Raw genomic sequence first — 25,295 nt, forward strand, 5'->3', positions numbered from 1 at the left:
ACAGGGGCTTGGAGCAAGCTGCTCCAGTGGACGGGGTCCCTGCCCGTGGCAGGGGTTGGAACTGGATGAGCTTTAAGGTCCCTTCCAACACAAACCAGGCTGGGATTCTATGATATGAAATAACCGGTGTCCAACTAATCCAGCTGTTCAATGCAAGTTTATTGTCTGTCACCCACAGAGTAGAACAGACCGTTAGCTTCGACTGAACCCATGGCCTCCAATATCCTGCTTCCATTCCTAATGCAAGCTGTCAGCAGTTGGGAAAAATCCACAAAACATCCTCTGTAACTCTCAGGAAAACAAATGTTGTCTGGAAAAAAACTGACTTTCCTCCTGGCTTCCCGCAGGGTGCGCGCGCAGGAGGGCTGTTTACTGCTCGTGGATTCTTTCATTTTGGAGGAGAGGACGCGATCTCCCCAAAGAGCCCAGGAAAGCAGCAAAATAATGGAACCTCAGTTACTCGGGTAGCTGAAGGCTTCCACCAGCACAGATGAGTAAAGCTCCTGAAGCAGGGCTTCCTTATTAAAGTTTCATCAATCCCCTTATTAAAGTTTCATCAGTCAGCTGAAAGAGGGCGATTTCCCTGCCTTTGATGAAGTTCTTTCTCCCTCTCTCCTCCTAAATCATTCCATGAAGAAAGGACTGCCCCTATAATTGTTACTCCTGGAGAGGAGAGCGTGGACAGGGTGCTTGCGGGTCATCAAACCCACTCTTGCTCTGCTGTCAACTGAACAGTTTATCAGCCTCTGACATAGAATCATGGAATAGTTCGGGTTGGAAAGGACCTCAAGATCATCCAGTTCCAACCCCCCTGCTATGGGCAGGGACACTTCTCACTAAACCATCCCACACAAGGCTTCATCCAACCTGGCCTTGAACACTGCCAGGGATGGAGCACTCACAACCTCCCTGGGCAACCAATTCCAACATAACCTAGCATTTGCCAAAGCAACTGGAAGCTGGTGCAGGATGTGACTTGTCGAGGGCTAAGGCCTTTCATCTGCACTCAGCATAGCTGCAGAGGAGAAGGTCTCCTCAGAAAGCAACCAGATTTTGCTCTGTTTCCAAAAGCTCCTTGAAAGGGTTAATAATTTATCACCCCACACTTCCATGGGTTTCCCGAGCCAAATGCCTCAAAAATGCCATTATCAATATACCCTGAGGGGAGAGGAAAATGCACATTTTTGCCTGGCAAGAGCGGCTTTCCCAGGTCATGCTCCATCCTGGGCACAGGAAGGCAACGCTCATCTGCTGAGGCATCAAACCCCATTACAGAGCCCTTCCCCAGCCTTCCAGCTCTGCTCCTCTCAGGCAAACAGATCAGGAGGAAACTCAGGAGGCGGGCAGAGAATTTGGTGTGAAGGAAAGGAAGGGCAGGAAGGAGATGAAGAAGCACCAAAGATTGTTTAGCGATGGTTCACCAACAGTGAGGAAATGGGGTGGAGGCACTGGAACCAGGAGTCAGAGCCATGACAAAGGACAACACGTGATGGTCAAATACCATGGAATCCTGGAACGGTCTGTGTTGGAAGAGACCTTAAAGCTTACCCAATTCCAACCCCCAGCCACAGGCAGGGACACCTTCCACTAGAACAGCTTGCTCCAAGCCCTGTCCAACCTGGCCTTGAGCACCATCCTATTAAATAAGGGTCAAATACTTTAACCCCAGAGTCAATAAGTTAGCAATGCCGAGGTCTTCAACCTCAGCCACAGAAGGATGCACAGCACCCTCACCTCTTCTCAAAGCAACACGCAAGCTCCTTATTTTTAGCAGTAACTCAATGGATCACTAGCATCCTGACCATATCCCTGTTTCTTCTGGATTTCTGCCTAGTCCTGTCACAAAACATTTAACATTGCTTCCAACGATGTATGAAAAAACAGCTCCACGACAATGAAAGAAAACCTGAAATGTGAAGCATTGTTTATTATCCCTTATTCCCTTCTCCTCCACCTGCAGAGTCTGCAAGCTGAAGTCTGTTAGATGACAGTCCTGTAGTAGGCTTTTATCGGAACTAAAACTGGTAACTTTTGATGCAGAGGAAAAAAGAAGGTAGTTGAAATAGGCTAAAATGGCTCCTGTTGCTTGATCCTCCCTCCTTGAAGATGAACCAGGAAAAGGGGGAACACCATAACACAACCCATGTGGAGATCAGAGGTTTCTCACTCTCCATCACCCTCCCAGCCTCCCCAGAGGGAGGTCTTGCTCTCACCACCTTCTCTTGGCCAGCAGCGGTGGTATCAGAGAAGCTGCCTTGGCCGGCTAATCTATTACAGGCAAAACACCCCACAACAAGGCAAAACCTGGTGACAGACACATAAAGCTATGGCTTCAGGACACCCAGGAGATGCTGGTGGGATTTGGATTTTCCTGTCCAAGGGAGCTCCAAGTCACGAAATCGGGACGCAGGCTCCCTGAACTTAAAGGTTCAATCCTCAACTTCCTCAATAAACAGTCCCTCATGCTGGAAGAGGATCAGAGGTAAGATGCCAAGTGAAAAAATATATTACAACAAGGGGGAGGTCCAGTTTTAAAGGATAAGGGGCAAAATCCCTGTCTGCAGACACTGTGTGAACATCAGGATTTGATATTTTTCTATTATTAGCCAATTCCCCATAAATGAACAGCAGCTCTGAAAATAAATCTCTTTAATTCATAGTTTTATTCATCAATAGGATTAAACAGCTGTTTACTACAAGCCCCTGGGATCAAGCACTCTCTGTTCTTGCTTGCTCCACTCGGCTCTCTACCACTTAAGAACTATTTTCTGGTGCTGTAAAGTCAATAGGACCAATATTTCCACAAAATATATGTACCTCTAAAAGAGATACAAACTACCAATGGAAGACTTGGCCCCAGCAGGAAAACTCACGAAGACATTTGCAAAAGGAAGAGGAAAAGGAATGTGTTACTTAAACTGAGCCCACCCCTGCATGACACCACAATGAGCACCTAAGGCTGGGTATCACTGATGGGGAGCAATGGCCTGGGTCAGGACAGAACTCCAAATCAGGTCAAAACTATCACTTTATCCCTCAGCAAACTACATCCTTGAAGTGATCATGGAATCCCAGCCTGGTTTGTGTTGGAAGGGACCTTAAAGCTCCTCCAGCCCCAACCCCTGCCACGGGCAGGGATCCCTTCCACTGGAGCAGCTTGCTCCAAGCCCCTGTGTCCAACCTGGCCTTGAGCACTGCCAGGGATGGGGCAGCCACAGCTTCTCTGGGCACCCTGTGCCAGCGCCTCAGCACCCTCACAGGGAAGAGCCTCTTGTCACCCAACACCCCTAAGTCCTTCTGATGGTAGTGACAGGACAAGGGGTAACGGGTTCAAACTGAAACAGGGGAAGTTTAGATTGGATCTAAGGAGGAAATTCTTTCCTGTTAGGGTGGTGAGGCACTGGAATGGGTTGCCCAGGGAGGTTGTGAGTGCTCCATCCCTGGCAGTGTTCAAGGCCAGGTCGGATGAAGCCTTGGGTGGGATGGTTTAGTGTGAGGTGTCCCTGCCCATGGCAGGGGGTTGGAACTGGATGATCTTAAGGTCCTCTCCAACCCAAACTATTCTATGATTCTATGATTCTATGATTTGAGCTTTGAAGATGAAGCCATGGCTGCTTCTTGCTTAAAGCCCCCCTGTCATTTCTTACACCCTGCAAACACCACTGTACAGCAAAGCTCACCCTGCAGAGCGGCTAAAGAGTGGTTTGGGTGCTCTCCCTCAGGTGCCCAAGAGCTGCCTGGAATTCCACTCCTGCCTCCATGTAAAGTCCACCCCACGCAGTGCCCACCCCAGTGTTGCCACCAGCATGATTTTAATGGGCAAGAAGCCTTGTCTGTTTATGCAGCACAAACACCTGGAAGACCTCTCTCCCACAGACTGATCACAGCAGCACTGAAGCTCACAGAAGGCAGATCACAGAGAACCCTCTGGCCCTGACACCTCAACTGCACATGGTCTGAGCTGCCAGCTGCCAAGCAACTGCAGCAGCATCGATCCATCAATAAAACAAAGCAAAGGATTGGCTTAAATAGCATATTTATCCCAATGCAAAGGAAAACATATTGATATCCCTTATCTTCTGTAGCCTGAAGGGAGGAAAAAAGCTTATTGCCTTTTCCATTTGTAAACTCCAGCTATTGCATGAGCCTGACAGCAAGAAAACCACTAACAGCTCATAGGCAATAAATAAATACACCTGGCTCCTCACAAACAAGAGCAGGCTCTTCAAGTCACTGAAAGGTCTGGGTTTCTTTACAATGAAGTCTTGGGGCCAGGTAGGACAATATTAGGAAAGGGTCAGACCTACAAGCCCTTCCCATAAACACATGACACTTAGGTTTATTTCTATAATTCAAGTAAAAACCATCTTAACTGGGATGAAGTCTGCACTGGATTTAGGTAGAGAACAGAAAAAGCACCCAAAAAGCACAAATTTAATAAGCAAAACCAAAGCTTTGTAAAGGCTGGGACTAAAGTCAAGCGTTCCCAAAGGCTGAATGAAGTCCTCTCCTTGGCAGTGCCTGAAAGCTGCACAAACAAAGAGGGTTTTCATGGCATTTCAGGGATATGCAGGTTCTTGCAGTGCTGTTCTTGTTTAACAAAGAAGGAGCCCTAGCACACACACGTTAAATACAGGAGAACCCAACCTGAGAAGCCCAAACCCAGGCTACTTGTATACACACATGCTTCAGATACAGAGCTTGGGATTAGGAAATAGAGGGTTGGAGGTCCTGTGTCGTGTATTGCCAAACTGTTAAAAACGTGACAAAATGGAGCCCAAATTGAACACAACCTCCACATTTCTTCATAGATTTGTAAAGTCTGAAATTTAAACTGAAATCGCCCAGAAAGTCTATCTGTACGTACTTGAGTATATGCATGTAAATGCCAATACTGAGACTTGCTATGGAGTCATAGAATAGCTAGGGCTGGAAAGGACCTTAAAATCCTATAATTCCAATACCATGACAAATACTGGCTCAGTTCCGCAAAGGTTACTGGGATTAAAAGAAACTACACTAACTGAAGGATGAAAGCATTAATCCACATGGGACCAGTAATGCTAAAGCAATTTGATGGCAGATTATACATCAACTCTGCATTTGTGATTTAACACCGATGGATGCAGGAACAGAAGGATAGCTTCTGAGAGAAGAGACCCTGTGGAAATGCAGGGGCAGCAATGGAGCTTTGACTTGGCAGAAAATACCTGCTCTTGCAGAATCATTCTACACCAAACCAAGAAGAAATAAACTATCTGATTTAAAAAGACTATCTTCCTTCGAGGAAACCAGCACTGGAAAACCCTGCAAGTCTTCGTTCCAGGTTAGACTGCCTCTGTTATAAAGGAAAACACAATACTCTGAGCATTTTGTTCGAGATAAAAACCATTAAGAACCTTTCACCTCAGCATCTCCTCCTGCCCTCATGGCTCAGACAGGGATCCCCCAAGGAGGCCTCTGAGCAGGCAATGGGTTTATGCTAACGCATCCTTCTGCGTCTGTTACAGCAGATACTGCTGAGGGCATCCACAGCACCGGGGCCAATCCAGCACAGAGCATGAGCAAGAAAACGCAGTTTATGTTGACGTGTGCATAAAACCATATAAAAAACCACCTGAGGGCTGACAAACGTTTCAAAATGGAAACAGATGTTCAAACGCCAGGTTTCCCCTTGCTCTGAGCAGAAGTGCAGGAGGCCACGACAGTATCCCAGCTCCACTTACCCAGTCACCTATCTGTGGTTCCCGTTCTACAAACACACTCATCTCCAGTTCTGCAAGACTCCAGATGGCTGCTGAGCAACAGCCCACAATGAACACCCAAAAACTCTCGAGGGCATCTATTCCATAAGCCATTGGCAAGGAGGCAGATGGAGATGAGCTCTTAGGCAGAAGCTCTTCCCTGTGAGGGTGCTGAGGCGCTGGCACAGGGTGCCCAGAGAAGCTGTGGCTGCCCCATCCCTGGCAGCGCTCAAGGCCAGGTTGGACACAGGGGCTTGGAGCAAGCTGCTCCAGTGGAAGGGGTCCCTGCCCGTGGCAGGGGTTGGAGCTGGAGGAGCTTTAAGGTCCCTTCAACACAAACCAGGCTGGGGTTCTATGAACGCCTTCTCAAACACACCCATAAGAACACACTCTTTGTACAGCACCGCTGTTGGTGTTGGCTCCGAGAACCAGGAATGCCAAACAGCAAGAACACACCCTCAAACACTTAAAATAGCATCAATAACAGTAAGTGCATGGAACATCATTAACAGAGGGCTACAGCTTTCATCTAATGTGTGCCACCAAGGGGTCCTGCCGATGGTCCCTCACCCCACAGAGGGACGTGTACATCACACAGATGCCGTAAGGGCAGATCTGCCTCAGGACCCAACCAGCCCTGATTTCATCCACACGCAGAGAGCACAATGCAGGAGACACAAATATTAATCTTCCTCTGCAAAAATATCTAGTCGCTGCCTTCCTCATGAAAAATGCAGTACCCAGCAGACATGAAAGCAGCTCTCATGGCGAGGTGGGAAAATAAAATGTCACTGTTGGCTTTAGACACACAAAATAAGTACATAAATTCATGTTTTGCAATACGCGAGAGTGTAATAGCTGCTTCCTTTTCTTACACAAAATAACACCTTTAGTAGCTGCATCTCCAGCTGTTAAATGATGAGCATTATCGCTCGCCAAACTCCGATGCCTCCTTCCTTTATCTCTGTAACATTGCTGATACATTGAGAAAACAGTTGTATCATTACTGATAACTGTGGAAGGCAAAACTGTCATGAGACAGGCTTCCAAAATGAAGACAGAGCCTGCACAAAGCTTATGAGGTCCTCAGTTTAAACCACTTAACTAAGCAATTTGCTCTTGGTATTTTTATTACTTTTCATAGTAAGTGTAAAGATTGCATAGGAAATGCTTTGAGCACAACCGTAACACTTCTCAGAAGGAGCTCCTGATGATTCTGGTAGGGCACCAATATTGCCACCCAGCAGTGATGCCACCACCATGCATAGTTCTGCTCACACACAGCCTAGGGTGCCACTGGATTAGCACTGACCGCATGGATCAGACGATTTCAAGAGGGATGGGAAGATTTTGACAGCCTGAGAGAGCTGGGCTGGGGCAGCCTGGACAAGAGAAGGCTCCTGAAGGGGAGACCTGAGAGCAGCTCCAGTGCCTAAAGGGGCTGCAGGGAACCTGGAGAGGGGCTTGGGACAAGGGCCTGTAGGGACAGGCCAAGGGGAATGGCTTGAACCTGCCCGAGGGGAGACTGAGCTGAGCTCTTAGGCAGAAGCTCTTCCCTGTGAGGGAAGGGTCTGAAGAGGTGGCAGCCACACTGAGCACGCTGCTGGAGGAAGAGTCGGATCCACCTGAACATCCCCTGTGTGAACAGGCACGTGTGCGCACACATTGTCCAGAGGGAAGAAAATCGTCTTTCCTCTGTCCTGCTTCCAGACCACAGATGCGGTCTGGAACGCTTCCCTAACCCGCTGTGCCAGGTATGCTCCCGCTTTCTGTCTGAAACACTGGGTGATACAGCATGTTTATGCATGGTTAGGATATTGGGATATTTACTTTATATACACAAACAACCAACAGGCTGTCACTCCCCTGCACAGAACACTTCTCTTCCCATCACGCCTGCCCTTAAAACACGCTTTAACCGGTGCCTCCTGTCTGGGAGCGCAGCTCAACAATTCCCCACAGTATCCCAGAGAAATGCATCCATCCAACAGGATCCCACCAGCGGCAGTCTCATTTCCAGGCATCGCTCCACTTGAGCACGGGGTGATCCCGGCAGGAGGAGGAGGCAGCTTTCTGCGAACCCATCAAACCACAGAACCGACGCGAGCGGCTCGATGTGCTTCAGTACAGAACAATATTCACTGCTAATTAATCAGCCTGGCAAACGAACCCAGGCAGCGAGGAGCAATTCCAGCACTCTCTCAATGAATCTCTGTGTTACTGGCAAAACACAGGAAGGCTTCCTGTGTGCTACGGGGTAGCAAAACAAAAAGGACTTTACAGGGCAAAGACCAAGATAAGGAGGGCTCTGCTGTCAACCCAACACTCATCACCTTCACTCCAAGAAACAACTTACCACAACCCATTAACAATATCCTAATTTTCCGTTTAAGGATATATGTTATGGGTTTAACCATGAGTAGCACTTTATAACCCAGGGAGGTTGTGAGTGCTCCATCCCTGGCAGTGTTCAAGGCCAGGTTGGATGAAGCCTTGTGTGGGATGGTTTAGTGTGAGGTGTCCCTGCCCATGGCAGGGGGGTTGGAACTGGATGATCTTGAGGTCCTTTCCAACCCGAACTATTCTATGGTTCTATAACCCTTTCTATGAAACAACTACTTCAAATCACTACTGCAGCAGCAAATAGAGAGATTCAGCTTTACCACAATGCAATTCTTGTTCTTTTCCGCAAGTATAAATCTCAGTTCCTCTGTTACAGCTGTGACATACCTGAGTTACCCAGATTAATGGAATTTATTTCAGGAATAACATTGTTTATAACTGAGTCTTAATGAGATGATGGATCAATTGCTCTTCCCTACTGAGAGCTGTCTACACAGACTATACCAGACTCTAGAAGCCAACAGGAGAATTATACATGAACTGTGTCAGGAATTTCTTGTTTGAAAACAAGCCAAGGCTGCCCCTTCATTCCACGAGTCAACAGCCAGTTATGGAATAATCTGTTATAATCTTCTACAATTACACATGATCTTTTGTTCTTTAAGTAATTTAGAGGATGAAATGCACTTTGCCATCAAGGTTCAGATCAAGCAAGAGGTTTTCAGCTGAATGCAATGAAACCCTTACATTAGAGAACGGTATATGCATCTCTGAGAGATCCAGGTAATAAAAAAGCTAAGTACTTCATTAATAATGTCCTACTGACCTGGTACCAGTTGAGGTGCCAGCACCACGGTGGGGAGAGGCCTGGAGCCAGCAGCTGGCCTGGCTATAGCCATAGCAACCTGATTGCTCATTAACAGCGGCTTATCACTGCCCTGGAAGAGTCTTGAGTCCTCAGGATGGAGCCACGCAGAATCCAGAGCAAAGGCATTATTCAGGTATATCTGCCCAACATAAAGGAATAGAAGAATGATAAGGTTTGAGGTACAAAATTCAGGCATAAAACTCAATATTACAACAGGTAGTACCTCAAGCTAGGGACCAGCTTGCAAAAATAACTGATTTTAGCTCCCTCAGTGCCGCAGGATGGGTTGAGCTGACCATTATAAGTGAATTCCCATTTAACATGACTAATCAGCACCATAAAGAGAAAGGAATAGCCGAAGGCACTTGTGTCCCACACACAGGTGCTCCGGAATAAGCCACCTCTGATCCAGAGACCTCATCCATCTTCCGAATCGGAGAGATGGGTGTGAGGGACATGGGATAGCGTCATAGAGACACATTTGCATTATTCAGCCAGATAAATTACAGATGTAGGTAGCTGTGGGCGAGATGAGGACACAGGACAATGAGTGACACCCCAGCGGCATGGTAGTGCTCATCGTGATGCCACCACTGCCAGTGCAACACCACAGCATCCCTTGGGGAAAACAGTAGAAGGACCAAAAAGAAAGGGAAAATGGGAAACTCCCATAACTACATCCCATTAAAACATTCTAGTCAATGTAATAAAGACTAATATCAAAGATATGTCAGTCTTTTTTAAACTTGAGAAAACCAAAGATGTTTAACGGCTGAAGCAGTCTCTTCTCCTCCATTATCCATCCCTCACAACATTCCTCCTCCGTGGAATTTTACCTGACCAACTCCTGCCCTCTCATACACCTTCACAATTCACCAAACCCGTGACATTTCCTGTATTTCACCCTTAAAACACTTCAACGCACCACGACCAGACTTACTTTGCAGCTGGGGAGCCTTTTATCGATCCAGTTTTTCCCAGCGTGAGGTGGGACCGTAGATGTGTACACAGGTGGAAAAACAGGGACAAATTCCACGCTCGAAGAAGGTGAAAATCCAATGACTGGTGAATGAGGTCCAAATATCCACTTGGGGAGGGGAGGAAAAAAGAGAAAACAGGGAGAGAAGTTAATAGAAGGATTTTATCCTGAATGAGTGGATGCTTTTCATGATTCCCTAATTACACATAAGATGAGTACAGAAGATTTCAAATATGTCCCTTGAACCCAACAACCATTTGGGTTTCTTTAGGCATCGCACAGTGCGCCTGGCACTGACATGATAAAGGGCTTTAGAAAGCCACAAATCAGTAGCCAGGCAGGAAAGCAGGACTTGGCCAATGGCTGCTAGTTGCCAGGGCAGTCTGGTTCTCCTCTGCTCAGACAGAATCTCAGACACGGAACAGGAACATCACTAGAAAGTGGCTTTAAAATTCATCTTGGAAGCGAGTAAGAACCGTAGGAAACGCCAGAAACGCATTTTCACTTAAATTCGTTTGGTTCCTACGGTAAAACCACCTCTGCAGTTCACGCGCCCTCACACCGGGAACAACTGATGCTCGGTTCTGTCAGACCCAGCGCTACCCATCCCTCGCCTCCCTCCCGCTCTGCTCCCAAACCACCAGAGACGCTCGTGCTCGGGAAGGCTGGAAACCATCACTCGAGCCCCAGCGGACGCCTCCGCGCTCTCATCCCGCTTCGTTTGTACTTCTGCCGAGCACAAACCACCCGGCCGAGGCAGAACCAGGCGCGCAGCACCCGCCCCATCCCTGCGCCGGGACAGCGGGAACGCTCCGCTGCTCGGAGCGGCGGTAGGACCGCAGGTCGCAACTGGAATGCGCACTGGAGAGGCAGCGACTTGAGTCGCAACTTTCGCCTTTGTGAACAGCCACCGAGCACCAGCCCTTCCCTGCGCGCACGGCCGCGGGAGCGCTTCCGCCCGCGCTGTGTCCGCACAAAACGCCTCCAGCGATCGGCCTCCACCGGCCCCGTCGGAGACCCGCAGCCCCCCGCAACCCAGCCCCGGGGAAGCACTGCGGCCGGCTCCTGCGGAGGGCGGAAGCCCCGACACACGCCGCGCCGCCCGGCCGAGCGCTGCGGGAAGAGCCGCGCACCGCAGCGGGCACAGCGCACCGAGCCCACGGGGCACCGCGGGGACCCGTCCCGCCGCTGAGCCCCCCCGCTTCGGGCTGAGGCTCCATCGCCGGGGCTCCGGACGGCAGCACCGGGAAGCCGCCCCCGCGGCAGAGCCCGGCCCGCTCCGCCCTTACCTGCCCGGGCAGGAGCGCGGCGGAGCGCTGCTCGGCGGCCAGCAGCGGCAGGAGCGGCTCGCAGGGGACGCGCCAGCCCGGGGCTGCCCGCAGCAGGGCTGCGGCGGGCGGCGGCGCCGGGAGCAGCAGCGGCGGAGGAGGCGGCGGCGGCGGCGGGGGAGCCCCGGCGGCGGCGGCGGCAGCGCCGACCCGGACGAGCCCCGCGGCTGCCGGGAGCACCCAGGCCCAGGGGGGAGCGGGGGGCTCGGCGGCGGGGGGCGGCCAGAGCAGGGGCGGCGGCCGCTTGGCTGCGGGAGCCGGCAGCATCCTGCATGGCACGGGGCGCGCGGAGCCCGGCCGCTCCTCACCCGGCTCCGGCACCGGCGCCGCCGCCGACGGAAACCCCGGCCGTCGGCGGGCGCTGCCGCCAGGCTCCGCCCGGAGAGGAGGGGGCACGGGGCGGGGGCCGTGATGGGGCCGCCTCCCCCGGGGGGGCACCGGTAACCGGCCAGACCCGCCCCCGGGGCCGGCCCGCTCGGAGCGCTGCGTCTGGGGGGGGGGGGGAAAGGGGATTTGGGGGCCGTGGTGGGTGAAGGATTTTCACCGGCGTCCGGCACCGCCTGCCCCTGCCCAAGGCAAGGGGGGTCCGGGGCCAGCGCTTCCGGGGCAGGCGGCAGCGGGCGCGATTCGGGGGATCAGGGGGGTTGTGTTGGAAGGGACCTGAAAGCTCCTCCAGCTCCAACCCCTGCCCCGGGCAGGGACCCCTTCCACTGGAGCAGCTTGCTCCAAGCCCCTGTGTCCAACCTGTACCAGGCACGGTTCGGTACAGTTGTGACTTCATGCCTTGGGGCCACATGAATCTATGTTCTCCCAGCAACACTGACCCACCAGCCCCAAAGCCCCAGAATACACAAACAGGGACTCCTATGGGAGCACTTCTAAAGCAAAAGGCTCCCATAAATACCACAGCAGTCCCAGAAGGAAGTGGGTAAAATCCAGGCATTTAGGTGACAAGGACAGACTTAACCGATAAATATAAATGGGTTACTGCTGTCCCTTAATTAAATATCCAACTCACAGTGAGGAGACAGGTCCAGCCGTGCCCAGGGTCCATACTGGCTTTGAACTGCACCTTGCTGTCATTTCTATAGGAAATAGGAAATACAATAGGAAACGAGCTGCAAATGATGGTAAACTGGAATAGGAAATGAGCTGCAACAGGAAATGGGAATAATAGGAATACAGTAGGAAATGAGCTGCAAATGATGGCAAACTGGAAGGCAGCATCTTGTGTGGGTTCTGCAGCATTACCATATGCACACAGGACCATCAAAGCTGATATTTGAGAGGGATTGTATTTGGAAACAAAGAATCCCGGACTGGTTTGGGTTGGAAGGGACCTTAAAGCTCATCTAGTTCCAACTCCCTATGAAATATAGCAGTCCTTGAGAGGTCTGGTTTAAATGCAATAGCTCATCAGTGAAATACTGAAAATAACAGCAAAAAGTGGAACATTTTATCCATCTTTATTATGGCTCCAGATGTGTTTTTTTGGGGGAAAGGTTGAAAGATAATTTGAAGAAGTTCAGCAACTTCTTAGCATCCAGACGATGCTCCTGGCACTGTGGTTTAGTTGCAGGCTGTCCTGCAAGGAGCGGGACGTTGGATTCAGTTATTCCTATGGATCTCTCCCAGTGCAGGATGCTCCATGACTCCAGCAACCAGCAACAACCCCCTGTGTATCCTACACTAACTGGCTGGGACACACAGATACCTTTCCTGAGGTGCGCAACAGCAAGACTATTTCTTCTCTGTAAAACCCAGAGGCAAGGTGGCTTCGTAGAGGGCTTTATTCTGTCCTGAAACTGCTACTAGCACCAGCCCAGTAAAATTACCCAAGGCCAGCCTAGGGCCAGCCCTGGGGTGCCTATTTAAAGCACAAATCGGTGTTGTTATTTAGAGCATCAAACCCACTGATTAATCAATCAGAACCAGTATTATTTCATACCAGCGGGCAGTCTTACTCAACGCTTCCCTAATGTTGGATGACAAAGTCTGTGCATGTAGTGCGGCTTCAGAAAATCCCAGCTCACTTGGGTCGGTGAAGCTCAGAGGAGCAGTTCGCATCCATGGACGCGCATTCCCACCTGGCTGAAGGGATTCCCCCTCTCACGTCAGCTGCTTTTTGCTTCAGCTTCCATTTCCTATGCTTTAAAACGTGGTAAGGGTTCTTGTTGCCTTTCTCCTGGAGCTGGGAAAGGGTTTGGGTGTTCCCAGGCTGTTTGTGTGGCAGGTTGTAGGGGTCACCGTGGGGCAAGCTCTGTGTAAGCGGGCTGCAGCCGTGCAGGTGGGGGGTGATGGAGGAGAGAGGGGTGACATCCTGAGCAAAGGGTTATGGCAGGAGAGGAAGAATGACAGTCAGGGAGAGTGGTGATAGCAGGAATAAGGGGTGAGAGCAAGAGTGAGAGTGACAGAAGGAGGGGTGGCTGCATGAGAAAGGGGCGACAGCAAGAGAGAGGGGTGACAACAGAAGGAGGGACAGCAGGAGCGAGGAGAGATGGCAGGAGTGAGGGGCTGGGGCAGGGGGAGAAGGGATAACAGCCAGAGTAAGGGGTGGTGGCAGGAGCAAAGGGTGACAGCAGGATCGAGGGGCTGCTTCACCCGCTCTGCACGGGCGATGTGCGCTGCCGGGCTCTGCTTTTCCCGGCCAGCCCAGCGAGTGGCAGTGATGCCGAGCCCAGCAGCAGCGCGGGGATGAGCGCAGCCCGCAGCCAGCGCTCAGGCAGCGGCTGCCATCGCTGGGGACAGCCCGGCTGCGGGCTGGAGACAGGGGCAGGCTCCTGTCAGCCTGCAGAGCCCCGGGTGACCGCCGGGCACGGACCGTGCAGCCTGAAACCAGAGTGTGCGGAGTGAAAGAGCTCGGGAAAGTTTGCACATTCTGGACCCACTCCTCGTGCTCCTATGGGCAGGGTCTGCAGCGTCTTCGTGATGTTCTGGAGAAGAGAAGGCTCCTGAAGGGGAGACCTGAGAGCAGCTCCAGTGCCTGAAGGGGCTGCAGGGAACCTGGAGAGGGGCTTGGGACAAGGGCCTGTAGGGACAGGCCAAGGGGAATGGCTTGAACCTGCCCGAGGGGAGACTGAGCTGAGCTCTTAGGCAGAAGCTCTTCCCTGTGAGGGTGCTGAGGCGCTGGCACAGGGTGCCCAGAGAAGCTGTGGCTGCCCCATCCCTGGCAGTGCTCAAGGCCAGGTTGGACACAGGGGCTTGGAGCAAGCTGCTCCAGTGGAAGGGGTCCCTGCCCGTGGCAGGGGTTGGAGCTGGAGAAGCTTTGAGGTCCCTTCAAGCAAGTCTGTGATTCTGTGAGCCTCTGTGTATTTGAATGTGCTTAAATTACCAGAACCTCAGCAGAATTACATACTTGGAAATTCCTAATGAATGAAATCCTCCCTGCTTCCATGTGCTCTCCAGGCTGAGTCCCAGGGAACAAAGCTTACAGCTCTTTGCCAGCATCTGCCTCTCAGGTTAGATGCTTACTTCATCCAGGGCTGGAGCAAGGAGCAGGAAGCACCTTGGTCATCCTGGAGCATCTTCTGTGTTTTAAAGCAGGTGTGAGCACACATACGTTTTCCTTTGCAGGCACTAACCCATCTGGTGACTCCTCAGCAGCAGTTCAGCATCAGGAACCCCATCTGAGGAGTTCTTATGTCTTCCCAAGCAGAGCTGTCAAAACACCCGGCCAAACAAATGACCTGGCGAGGTGATTATTCTGTTTTCTCAGAACAGCAGAGTTAGTCTGTCCCCTGGGTTAATCCTTATCTGCTGCATTAGTCATTTGTTCCCAACAGTGGTAAATAGCAGGTATTTCAGACATGTATCAGATGAAGCTGCTCTGTACCTCATTGTGCAATACCACGCTACAAAGGGAAATGAGCTCCTGAGTCCAGCTGGCGATCAACTTACAGTCTGTAGCATCAGATTTGATTGTCCCTACACCTCTTAGTGTAGCTGGAAGAATATCAGATACTGGTGTTATTCTCCTGTGCAGCTCCTCTGAAGCTTTGACACATCCCCCCCTCTTTTGGGAACTGGTGGCTATGGAGCAGTGTTCCAGGTACAGACCTGGATGGAGGGGTTAAACCCTGATGCCTAAACTAGTCGGGTTCTCATGGGGTTCGTCTACCACTGCCTGTGCAAGGAGGAACACCACAATAGGTGCGAGCAGTGGCGGGGGGAGCAGATTGCACTGCGCCTCGGAGCAGAAGTCAGTTCTCTGCTGAGCAGAAGCCCTGAGGCAAACATGGCAAGTGAAAAATCCTGAAATAGAATGACCTTTGGCTCTATTCCTGCAATGTGAAATACCCGAAACCTGCCCTGATGTTTGCTGAATTCTGGTGAATTCCATGAGCACTGTTTCAACCCCATTAAGAGAAATCAAAGAAATAGGGGTCAAATGGGTAGTGGCTTCAGTGCAATAAAAATCACTGCAGGAAAACGTGTGACCATAGAATCATATAAATCCTGGAATGGTTTGCATTGGAAGGGACCTTGAAGCTCATCCAGCTCCAACCCCTGCCACGGGCAGGGACCCCTTCCACTGGAGCAGCTTGCTCCAAGCCCCATCCAACCTTGTCGTCACCAGCCTCACAACAGAACCCACCTGCCCCAGGAGGCATCAACCCCTTCTCCTGGTGCAAATGCTCTGTATCCTCGTGGTGCTGCTGGCGACTGCTGGAGCTGCTGCCATCAACACCATTTACATTTCCCAGTGATCCACTTGATCCCTTTCTGCTCTCTCCAGACTCGCCGGCCTTCAGGTTACGGGTGGTCCCACCAGGAGACTATGGCTAATCTTCACCTTTCTGGGTGCTGGATTAACCCAATGGCAGCTCTCAGAGAAGGGCATGATTGCACGGAGATGATTAATTAGCAAATTAAGCTGGAAAATATGAGTTTCCTTTCCACTTTTCAATCGATTTGTTTTCTGATACCTTATACAATGTTCTCGGGCTATTTTCATACAAAGATGGAGTTATGATACCAAAACTTCAAACTCTGGTTATTTAGGAAGGGAAAACAAATGAGAAACCACTGCCCTCTGGTTGCGTGGTCATCTGGAAGCAGGAGCATGGAGGGGACAGGCAGACATCTCCTGCCAGGGCAGCTGGGATAGCTAAACCCATTCATTAAAACCCCGAATTTATTCTAATCCTGTTGGATTCAAAGTCAAACGCATCTTTTTTCCTTAAAAACAGAACAACTAATGCATAATCCAGAGCAAAGCTCTGCAGGGTTTTGCATGGAGGAAGATCAATTCAGGTAGCTAAGAAAACGAACAGAAAGGAGTTCAAACCAAGAGAAATGTAACAAAGGGCCTATTTTGTGTATAGTCACTGGAGACTAAGTTGCTGGAAACATTTGGTTTGAATTGAATAATGAAGCACACAATCATTTGAAGCAAGGTTTGCTTTTTAACTGCTCAGTGCTCTGATTTTAACCCTCTTTGGCAGGGTGAAAACCTTCTCTTGTCCAGGCTGCCCCAGCCCAGCTCTCTCAGCCTGGCTCCAGAGCAGAGCTGCTCCAGCCCTTGCAGCATCTCCATGGCCTCCTCTGGCCTTGCTCCAGCAGCTCCATGTCCCTCTTGTGCTGCTGCCCCAGAGCTGGACCAGGGCTGCAGGGGGGTCTCACAGAGCGCAGCAGAGGGGCAGGATCCCCTCCCTGAGCTGCTGCTCACGCTCTGGGGGTGCACCCAGCACACGGGGGGGTTCTGGGCTCAAGCACTCACTGAAGCCAGAACATGAGGAGCTTCTCCTCACCCAGCACCCCAAGTCCTTCTCCTCAGGCTGCTCCATCCGGTCTCCCCCAGCCTGGGTTTGTGCTGGGATTGCTCCGACCCAGGGGCAGGACCTTGGCCTTGGCCTGGTTGAACCCCATGGTGTTCACACGGTCCCACCTCTCCAGCCGGTCCAGGTCCCTCTGGATGCCCTAATGTCAGGGAACGGATACAAGGGAGGTGCTCCCCCCTTTCTCCCAGCCACAAACAGTTACCTCCTTTTAAGCACAAGCATTGCTGATGTGTGTGTGCTGGCCAGGCGCTGGTCCACACACTCCAGACAGGCCCTAGGGGCTGTCCTAGGGTGCAACACATCCCATGTCTATCGGAGATGCTCCTGGTAGGCATTGGTGGCTGCTAGCAGAAAGAGATGAATTTCTTTACTCCCTCCTGTCTTTTCAGAGCCTACAGATTGTCTGGAAGGAATCTGTGCATCTCAGAGGAGACATATTGCAGACACATAACGTTCTCAGAATCAGATTTGCACCTTCTCAGTCCTCCAAAATACCGAGGCACATGCTTAGCATCGAGGGGTTGAGGAGAAGATGTTGGCTTGCAGCTTGTACACCCCAGAAGAGAATCAGTCGGGGTGGTTTATATTTAGCTTTTCAGAACAGGGATGCTTTCCTGATTTACATTTTTCAGCCCTCGCTGGAAGCCTGGAGAGCTGGTTCTCTGCATCACCACGTGTCTCTCAAGCATTTTGGGTACCTCAGGTAGCTAAGGAAGCAATTTTGAGCATTCCAGGTCCCTGTTGAAGTCAGGTCAGTGAATCCACTCCCAAGAACTTGCTGGGAAATTAACCGTTTCGTGCATTTCAGCAGAACATGTATGTGATAAGCTTGGAACTTCTCTAGTCAAAAAGCTGTGGATTCCAAAACAACAAACAACAGATGGTGCCATCTCACATCTACCTACTACTCAAAATCAATAGCTTGATGGCAAGTCAAATGAAAGATTAACAGTAGGGTTTATACTATGAGCGTTCTGTCTTTTCAGTGGCCATTAGTAGCTGCTTTACCAATACAAGGTGAAGAGCAGTAACCAAATCTGCACGCTCCATAGCACTAGCAGGGCAGGCGGAAGACCCCACAGTCCAAAACACTCTGCCACGTGCTCAGCAAGTTATTGATTCTGAAAAGCAAGTTGTATTTCATCCCGGAGGGATGGGAAGTCGTCCTTTTCTCACTCCTCTAGGCCACTCAGCATTGTAACATTGGTTTGCATGGAAGTGGAAGAAGAGGAGTCTTCCTATCGGTTCTTACAGTCCTAAACAAACACTTGTTATCGCTTCATCTCCAGTTCAAAAAAGACTAGTTTTCCACAAAAGCCTTGGGAGCAACACTGCATTATCTGATAAGACATCAGGAAGCAAAACAACCCCACAGCTTATCTCAGTCACGAGGCCCTTTCTGAAACCCACTTTGTTCAAACTCAGCCGTGAAGCTTGGAAATAACAGGAATGAGGAACAGCTCTGAGATGGGAGAACAACAGAAAGGGTGGTCAGCTTTGCAGTGGGCTGCAAACAGGCATTGGCACAGGGTGCCCAGAGAAGCTGTGGCTGCCCCATCCCTGGCAGTGCTCAAGGCCAGGTTGGACACAGGGGCTTGGAGCAAGCTGCTCCAGTGGAAGGGGTCCCTGCCCGTGGCAGGGGTTGGAGCTGGAGGAGCTTTAAGGTCCCTTCAACACAAACCAGGCTGGCATTCTCCAATCACATCACATGCTGGTGCTCAAAGGGTGGACGCGGCATCCACCAAACAAGGAGGAAGCTTCTGGATGCAGATACGATGCCCCCCAGCAACGCTCTGGGTGCCAAGTGGGAGTGTTTGAGAGGTGCTGCGCCCACCCACCACACTCCTGTTGTGCACAACAACCAAATCCGCTGGTGAAGAGACAGCAGCGTTTCATGCCAAGGACAGACTTTTCCTGAGGCACCTAATTACCATCGGCCCACACGCTATTTACACAAACGGCTTCTTGCGAAGGCAGCACCAGGAGACGGTTCCACTGAACCCAGGTTATTTAAATACGTGCGGGGAGGGAGGTGAGTCGTGGGCACTGCGGTCTCCAGCAAGATGGAAAATTATCCATGTTATTCCAAGGTACAAATCATGGAATGGTTTGCCTCAGCACCCTCACAGGGAAGAGCTTCTGCCTTACATCTCACCTGAACTTGCCCTGTTTCAGTTTGAACCCATCACGCCTTGTCCTGTCACTACAGTCCCTGATGAAGAGTCCCTCCCCAGCATCCTTGTAGCCCCCTTCAGGTACTGGAAGGCTGCTCTGAGGTCTCCACGCAGCCTTCTCTTCTCCAGGCTGAACAGCCCCAGTGTTCTCAGCCTGTCTTCGTATGGGTTTTGGCTCCTAAATTAGGTGGTTTACCTCCCCGTGTTAACACAGTTACGTCAAAGCTCATTGCCAGCTTAAAACTTACTTTATCAGCCAAGCAATTACACTTTTATGGTCTTTATCGTCTTCGTAGTAACATTAATACACTTTTGTTATTTAAGAGCAGTAATCTGGGAAGAGGAATAATTAGGTACCATCACTGTTATTCTGGATTCAGTGGTGGAGGCAGCACACCAAGTCATGTACTTCTCTCCACAGCCATTTTGGGAACCAAATGGGGAAGTATCAGTGTCAAGTTACAGAAAAATGCACCAAGAACTAATTATGCCATCTGGAAACCTTCAGGTTTAATTTCTCCAACGTTAAATCCCCCAGTACCAGCCTTCAGTCACTCAGCTGTAATGGGTTCTGCTCCGCTCCCAGAAGAGCATTCCATGGTGCTTTCAGGACAGAGCTCTCCCGGTCTCTCCTTATTGCAGCCACTTTTGCTTGCAGCCTGATTGCCCATTTCAGGGAGGACTTTACTGTGCAGTTGGCTGCTATCTGAGGCCACTTATTCCACCCCCAGTCCCTTCTCCTGCAATTTGGGTTGGTGACTGGCAAGCCTACAAGCAGGGCTCGATGCCACATTTCAGCTCCCCCAGTGCCATGAGCTTTCCTGTCTTCCCCCCACCAGAAGCAGCTTAGGGCTGGATAAAGGATGTCTGGGTTTCATACATATTAAAGTGCTCAGCCATTCACTTTGGAATTAGGTAGAACACAAAACCACCCTAAAAACAAGTGCTTGTGCTAAAATCCCTGCCTTCAAGCTGGGTGGGTACTGCTGTGCACTGGAGACACACAAGCCAAGAGGAGTGGGGTCTGTGCTCTGCCAAGCACCCAAGGTGCATGGAAGTCCTCTGGCCAAGAGCAAAACCCAGTCCCAGCTTCTCCAGTAAATGCGAAGTTCCTGGCTCTTACACTGTGAGCAGACACCAGGACACTGTGAGCAGATAGCAGTTCTCTCTCACAGCTTGGTTTTGGGGGTAGAACTAGGTCCTGCTGCCATAGGTAGCCACCATCTCAGAGAAGCAGTTGTGCTCCATCCCCCAAATGGATCAGAGCATCCCTCCAGCATTTGGGCTGTGCAGCTCTGAGCAGCAGCACGGTATACAGCAGCACCAGCCTGCAGCTTCCACTGCCTCCAGTGAGGAACCCGGGGGAGTGGGAGGAGGAGATGCTGGTGAGGGTCCAACTCTTGGACCTGATTCCCAGCCCTGATGTGGGAATAGGCAAGGAGGGAGGCAGGTGATGCTCCATGCTGCTGGATACCAGCATACCAAGAGCTAAGGACGACTCCTGCTTCCAGCCTCACCCCTCCACCCCACAGGGGCCATGCCGCAGGGTACTCACACCAGCCCCTGTCCCTGCACGGTTCTCACCTGCCCATCGGCTGGTACAGCAGTGGGACTCGGGGAGCTGCAGTGCCTCCTGCCTCCCCTCTCCAGGGAGCCGAAGGCTCCAGCTGCCAGCTCAGGATGCAGTCACCATGTCGTGGCCCAGCACAAAGCAAGGGGCCGCTGATGAAGCTGAGGATTCAGTCAGGTCAGAGATGGGTGCAGAGGAGCTGCTCCTTGGGACTCACCAGCAGCTTCTTACACTTCCCAGGGAGAGCAGGAGTTATTGATCACCCATTTCCTACAGGTGAATAACACTGATGGAGCTGTGGCTGTCACACGTTCCTCCTGTTAGCGCAGAAAACACCACAAAAAGCCATTTTCTTATTTTGTAAGAAACTTGTTGCTCAGAAAGACCTTTTACTCAAAACTGTTAAATCACCCTGTAAAACAGCCAAATATTAGTTTCCAGCTCAAAGATGCCACTGATGTTCCCACCAGTATGCAAGGTGGTCACAACCTTACAGCCCCTGAGTTAGGGACAGAAACTGCTCTATGCAGTCCAAAGGGAAAGACTGAGAAAGGTTATATGGGAAGTGACGGATCTGTTCTATTGTTCCTTTTTCCCCTTTTTTTTAAATAGGCACATTAGGAAAAAAATCACTTCATGTGCACTTCTCCTTGTGGTTTCTAGTGGCGCATTATCCCACGCAGGATATTGGAGCTAGACATCTTTAAGGTCCCTTCCAACCCAAACCATTCTGTGATTCTATGACTTGAGTAGTGAATACAAAACCCATACAATCACAATCCCTTCGCCTTCCCACCTCACGGGAAAGCTCGTGCTTGATTTAACTTTGTTTTTTGGGTTGCTATTTCCTCCTCTCAGAGGGTTAGGCTGATCCCACCGATTTCCAAACCTTAAAGTACATTTTCAGGTTGGTTTGTTGCTGTTGTTTTTCAGCGTAGCCTTTGGAGTCCATCTTCCCCCTTTATTTCCATGACACTTTGGTCAATAAAACATTAAAGAACACACAGAAAAAGAAAAGAAAAACCCCTTCAAGGACTGATCTTACCTGTGTCCACAGGAGGTAGCTTCACACCTTCATCTCTCTAGGGATGTCTCCAAGCTGAACCTCTCTGTGGGTTGAGCATTACCAGCACTCATAACTTATTCATGTGTTGCTCAGCTGAAGAGGACACCTCCTCCAGTGTTAAAAGGAAATACCAGCAGGCAGACGCAAGCATTATTTTCTCTCCCACCGCCTTCCCTTCATTACAGCCGGGGACTGCCTCTGATCCCAGCTTCCTTCTCCCCCTGCGTGCTCGGAGGAAGGAGGGCTCCACAAAGAGCACGTTCCAACGGCCGGGCCAGCTGCGCTTGCTGTTTGAAGGAGATATTCCAACTGATGTTTCCCTGCAATATGTGATTCACGGCACAAGCCCCATTCATACTTTGTTTGCTGCTGAAAGAAATCATGTTGTTCAATAATAAATCTTCCTCGTGCCAGAACTTGTGTTTTCAAAACTGTCCATGGAGCAGCTCATCTTTTAATGAGTTTTCCTATGGGCTAAGAGCTGACATCAAGGACCTTCTTCACTCAGCTTCTTCCACAGAAGGATTCATTGCAGGCGCCAAAGTCAGCAGTCAGAAAGAAGCAAAACCACTGCAGAGACGTAGCATTGCAAGATGAACTGAACACAAGCGAGATCTCCCAACAACAAGAGCTGGGACATCTCCCAACTCCACATCTTCACACAGCCTCTGCCGCTTGCTCGGTGACTCAGTGGCTGAAATTGAGCCATGGGAATGAACAGATCTCATCTATCATTTCACTTGATGCTGACAGGCTGAGCAGGACCAAGTGAGGCCATGTTTTGGGCTGGTGACCGTAACCAAAAGAACTGGAACCTGTATCGTGCACCCGTGGAGCCCCTAAATACCCACTAACTTTGTTGTAATGGCAATGGAAACTCCAGCAGTAGCCACCTGCTTGGTTTCTTTTACTCCCTATTTGTTATTCCTTATCTGTCTCAATACTTTAAGGCAAAAAAGACGCATTACACTGCTCTAGAAATAATGCCATAGGCTCTCATCTCAAAACCAGACATCAACAATGATCTTGCTCTGGTTATGGTTACAAAAAGACATTTCTTCTTCATTTATTAATAAGACATTTGACTGTCATCTACATGTTTCACCCCTGTTTGCTAGATCTGATCAGAACCCTTCAAAAAGCCCCTACACCAGGTTTTGCTGTAATGTCCTTTCTCCTTCCTTTGGAGTATACCTACTTTTTTCCCCTGAAGTTTCAATACAGACAGGTCTATTATTTTGCTTCCGAACACTTAACTTCTGTTGCGCCAGATGTAGTTGGTAAACTATAAATATGCATCCAGCTTACCTAAAAAAAAATATTGATGGGCTCAAGGTATTTCTAGTGAATCATTATCATTAAACTAATCATTGCTGCATCTGAATAACAATTTGAACATTGTTATTCAAGTAAGAATGTTCTTTGTTATTTCATTCATCCATAATCACAGAACCCCAGCCTGGTTTGTGTTGGAAGGGAACTTAGAGCTCCTCCAGCTCCAACCCCTGCCACGGGCAGGGACCCCTTCCACTGGAGCAGCTTGCTCCAAGCCCCTGTGTCCAACCTGGCCTTGAGCACTGCCAGGGATGGGGTAGCCACAGCTTCTCTGGGCACCCTGTGCCAGCGCCTCAGCACCCTCACAGGGAAGAGCTTCGCCTAAGAGCTCAGCTCAGTCTCCCCTCGGGCAGGTTCAAGCCATTCCCCTTGGCCTGTCCCTACAGGCCCTTGTCCCAAGCCCCTCTCCAGGTTTCTGCTAAGCCCCAGCAACAATGGCACTTTCCTAACTTTATTTTCATAAGATTGTCTCTTAGAAAACATTCAAGCATGTCTGAAAGAAATCCATACTAAAAAGTCATCGAGACAGAATGTCCAGTTATTGCTTTCTTCTCCTCTATGAAAGGGAATGGTTATTTTTAATGTACAGAGGGATCTGATCTTAAATTTTCGTAAGATAGGGAAGATGGAGACAGGAACAGAGAAGAGAATTTCTAAGCAATTTTTCAAAGTCATTTAACACGTTTGTGGAAGGAACACACAACTTCCTACCTTGATATTGCTTCATCTATAAAGAAATCACTATTACTGCCCAGTGAAGACTTGTGGCTGACCCTAAAAAGCAGTTTAAAGAAACAGTGAGCACTGCAAATTTCAGACAAGAGTAAAAAGTCTTACACTGAAAAATAAACCCCAAAAAGCAGCCTGTGCCAGGCACAGTGACAGCCTTGGGCTTTTCTTCTCCAACAGAACAAGGAGAGGTGGGGAAAATCGCCTCAGGCTTGGGTTTGAAGGGAGACAAAGAATGAGTGAAATCCTCCCTTATTAGAAAACACCTCTGCTCTGTTTAATCTAAAAATAGCCTCAGCAGCGCTGGTAGCACCGTGCTACAGGGAGAAGGGGAACTGATGGAAAAAGGAAACTTGGGTGAGAAAAAACCCACCTAAGTTTCTTCTTCGGATACTTTTGGGCAGACAAATTGAAGGAGAAAGTAGGACTGATGAAAGCAAAGCTCAATTCACAACAAGCTCCTAAAGGGAAAAGTAATCAGTTCAAGAGGGTCCTGCTGGTAGAGACAATTGCACCTTCCCCAGTGTTTCTGCCCTGTAATTGAGCGCTGGGTGTCTCTTGTGACTCCTCCTGAAAGCAGGGGGGAAGGTTCCTGAGCTTAACCCAGTGATTTGTGTTCTCATTTGGGGTTTGGTGTACTTTAAACACTTCCTGAGTTCGTAGGGTCTTTGATGGAAAACAATACACTAATGGCCACAGACAGACCATGCTGGGGTAGGGTGGACACAGTAGAAGGAGCTGAAATGGATTCCCCAGTTTCTTTTCGAAAGAAAAAAACCCAAACACTCACATTCCTAAGCCACGGGGCCAGCCTTTTCAATAATACAGTTATCAGCCCGTAAGACTCTAATGCCGTTCCTGAAGAGGTAGTTATGCACCCAGATAACGGCACAGCTTTGTGGCCTGCCCTCACCCAAGCTCCCCCATCAAAAATCCTTCCATACTTACGGTGATGAGCCAGAAGAAATCAAAGAGTTTCTTGCCAGGTGGGGAATCAATCACAGAATCACAGAATCCCAAGGGTTGGAAGGGACCTCAAAAGATCATCTAGTCCAACCCCCCTGCAAGAGCAGGGTAACCTACAGTACATCACACAGGAACTTGTCCAGGCGGGCCTTGAGTATCTCCAGTGTAGGAGACTCCACAACCCCCCTGGGCAGTGCAGTGCTTCCCTTAAAGGCTGCCGCTGGCCTTAGCTGAAGGTTTTGGCTGGGCTTCTGGAAGCCTCACTGCGCTCCCCAGCAGAAAGAGCCGTGGTGGCTCCCGTCTCCATCCATGCGGCACACAGCACAGGCTGTTTGTCCTACATCACCAAGGGATGCAACCTCTACCTAGCCAGGTCCCTCACGTCTGAGCGCTCTGAACTGAGTGCTAGATAT

At 50.2% G+C, this 25,295-nt stretch overlaps 1 protein-coding gene across 1 annotated transcript in view; it reads right to left on the reverse strand.

Moving 5' to 3' along the window:
* TCERG1L (transcription elongation regulator 1 like) overlaps positions 1 to 11,547 on the reverse strand; it is an 80,562-nt gene extending 69,015 nt beyond the window's left edge. The window contains exons 1-3 of the mRNA XM_065672983.1: positions 11,224 to 11,547; positions 9,896 to 10,042; positions 8,914 to 9,094 (exon numbers count right to left, since the gene is read on the reverse strand). Coding sequence (XP_065529055.1) covers positions 8,914 to 9,094; positions 9,896 to 10,042; positions 11,224 to 11,529 — 634 coding nt within the window. The 5' untranslated portion in view covers positions 11,530 to 11,547. The remainder of the gene's footprint in view (positions 1 to 8,913; positions 9,095 to 9,895; positions 10,043 to 11,223) is intronic.
* Positions 11,548 to 25,295: the final 13,748 nt, after the last annotated feature.

The sequence above is a fragment of the Lathamus discolor genome, chromosome 3, assembly GCF_037157495.1.
Source record: "Lathamus discolor isolate bLatDis1 chromosome 3, bLatDis1.hap1, whole genome shotgun sequence".
Taxonomy (NCBI): Eukaryota; Metazoa; Chordata; class Aves; order Psittaciformes; family Psittacidae; genus Lathamus; species Lathamus discolor.